Source organism: Diuraphis noxia, unplaced genomic scaffold, assembly GCF_037042655.1.
Source record: "Diuraphis noxia isolate RWA-SAM2 unplaced genomic scaffold, SU_Dnox_SAM2 contig0001, whole genome shotgun sequence".
NCBI lineage: Eukaryota > Metazoa > Arthropoda > Insecta > Hemiptera > Aphididae > Diuraphis > Diuraphis noxia.
This window is the reverse complement of record NW_028301711.1, coordinates 2,120,270-2,122,421: the sequence shown is the minus strand read 5'-3', so window position 1 is coordinate 2,122,421 and position 2,152 is coordinate 2,120,270. Positions and strand designations below refer to the sequence as shown.

Sequence of the window (2,152 nt, the reverse complement as noted above, 5' to 3'; positions counted from 1 at the left end):
TCGTCGGAGTGGCGCGTATGAAACGGGCCTTATCCACGGAATAGTTTTTATCTAGTTTAAATCCGATAATAAATAATAAGATAAGATCATAACATCGAGCGTCTGTCTACGTAGAACGCGTGTATAGTTCGCAGTAATCCGTATGTGCCGCGACGCGACAGACGAGTTTCGAGTATAGATAGTGTTCATAAGTTCAAACCGTTTATTGCACTGTGTGTATTTTGAATATGGAAAGAAAAAAAAGAAAAGTAGAAGCTGAAAATCGACAGTTTCTCGCAGAATGGACTGATTTATATTGTTTTACATTACCTAACCGTGTTGGAGCTTTACCTGTTTGTTTGATTTGTCAACAAACCGTAGCCATCATCAAAAGTTCAAATCTGAAAAGACATTATGAGACTAAACACAAATCGTTTAGTGAAAAGTACCTGGTAGGAAGTAATCTTCGTAAATCCAAAATTGAGAGTTTATATTTATCTTATTCGACATCGACTCAAATTATTAACAAGGCAATGAGTGAACAAGAAAAATGTACAGAGGCTTCTATGCGTATTTCATGGATACTTGCTAAACACATGAAACCGTTTACCGATGCTGATATAATCAAAGAATGTATGATTGAAGCTGGAAATGCGTTATTTGATAGTAAAAATGATATTATGGAGACTATTCGTAATATTCCGTTATCTGCGTCTTCAAATACTCGAAATACAGAACTATTAGCAAAGGAGAATCATTCTAATTTAATACAATCCTTATCGGCCACGGGTTATTATGCTTTAGCTATGGATGAATCGTGTGATAAGACTGATACAGCTCAGTTGTGTATTTTTGTGCGATATTTCGACAATACCAGTGAACAGTTTGTTGAAGAAATATTAACTATTTTACCACTCTTAGGGACCACTTGTGGTGAAGACATATATAAAGCTGTTATAGAATATTTCGAAAAATATAAATTAGATATGAAAAAACTTATTTCATTAACAACAGACGGCGCGCCATCGATGATTGGAAATAAAAAAGGTTTTGTTCAGAGACTAATTAATAATCCGAAATGCAATAACAAGATAATATCTTATCACTGCATTATCCATCAAAGTGTGTTGTGTTGCAAGTTAAATTTAAATCTCGAAGCTACAATGACACAAGTGATCAAAATAGTAAACTTTATTCGAGCCAAATCATCATTGAAGCACCGTCAATTTAAATCATTTCTCGATGAAGTTAAATCACAATATGGTGATTTACAGCTATACAATAATGTAAGGTGGTTGAGCAAAGGTTTGGTACTTCAACGATTTTTCGCAATATTGGACGAGATAAAGTTATTCTTGTCTAGCAGTGATCAATTATGCGCAAAAAACTATTTAGATTTCCTTGAAATAAAAGAACATGTCACATCTATCGCTTTTTTGACAGATATATTTAAACATATCAACGATTTAAATTTCAAACTACAAGGTAAAGGAAAATTAGTGTGCCATCTACTGTCAGAAATCAAATGTTTTTCAAGGAAAATGGATCTCTTTGTTGAAGATATAGAAAACGAACGTTTGCAATTTCCGAACTTAAATACTGTTTTTGATGACGCTGAAGATAATAATGATATTGATATCAATCAGTTCATTAATTTTATAAAGAAACTTAAATCTGAATTTGAAAATTGATTTACTGATTTCAAAAAAATTGAGAATGTAGTGCAAATTTTGAATAATTGTTTTTCATTACATCCCAACGGCGAATGGAGTAGTGAAGCCACAAGCGTTTTTGGCTCTAATAAAGCTGCCCTACAGATGGAGATAATCGAATTCCAGGAAGACATGAGTTTAAAGGAAAAATTTACTCAAGTCACCAACTTTTTACAGTACGATCAATTCTGGATGAAATACGTTTGTTCAAGTAAATACCCAGAACTAAAACGCCTGGTTTCAAAACTGTGTACAATGTTTGGATCAACATATGTTTGTAAAGCCGCTTTTTCTAAGATGAACTTTATTAAAAACAATTTCAGATCTCGGTTAACAGATGAACATCTTAACGAGTTAATGCAAATCAGTTGCACTAACTTCACTCCAAATATTAGGAAGCTCGCGAAAACTAAAAAATGTAATTTTTCACATTAAAAATAAATAATTAAATAAAAATACAA

General features: G+C 32.5%; 1 protein-coding gene across 1 annotated transcript; it reads left to right on the top strand.

Annotated features, from left to right (window-relative positions):
- The first annotated feature begins 227 nt into the window (after positions 1-227).
- On the top strand, positions 228-1,670 carry LOC107169843 (general transcription factor II-I repeat domain-containing protein 2A-like). The gene is made up of 2 exons (XM_089223401.1): positions 228-1,580; positions 1,644-1,670. Exons 1-2 carry the CDS (start codon positions 228-230, stop codon positions 1,668-1,670), a joined length of 1,380 nt encoding a protein of 459 aa, XP_089079527.1.
- The last annotated feature ends 482 nt before the right edge of the window (positions 1,671-2,152 follow it).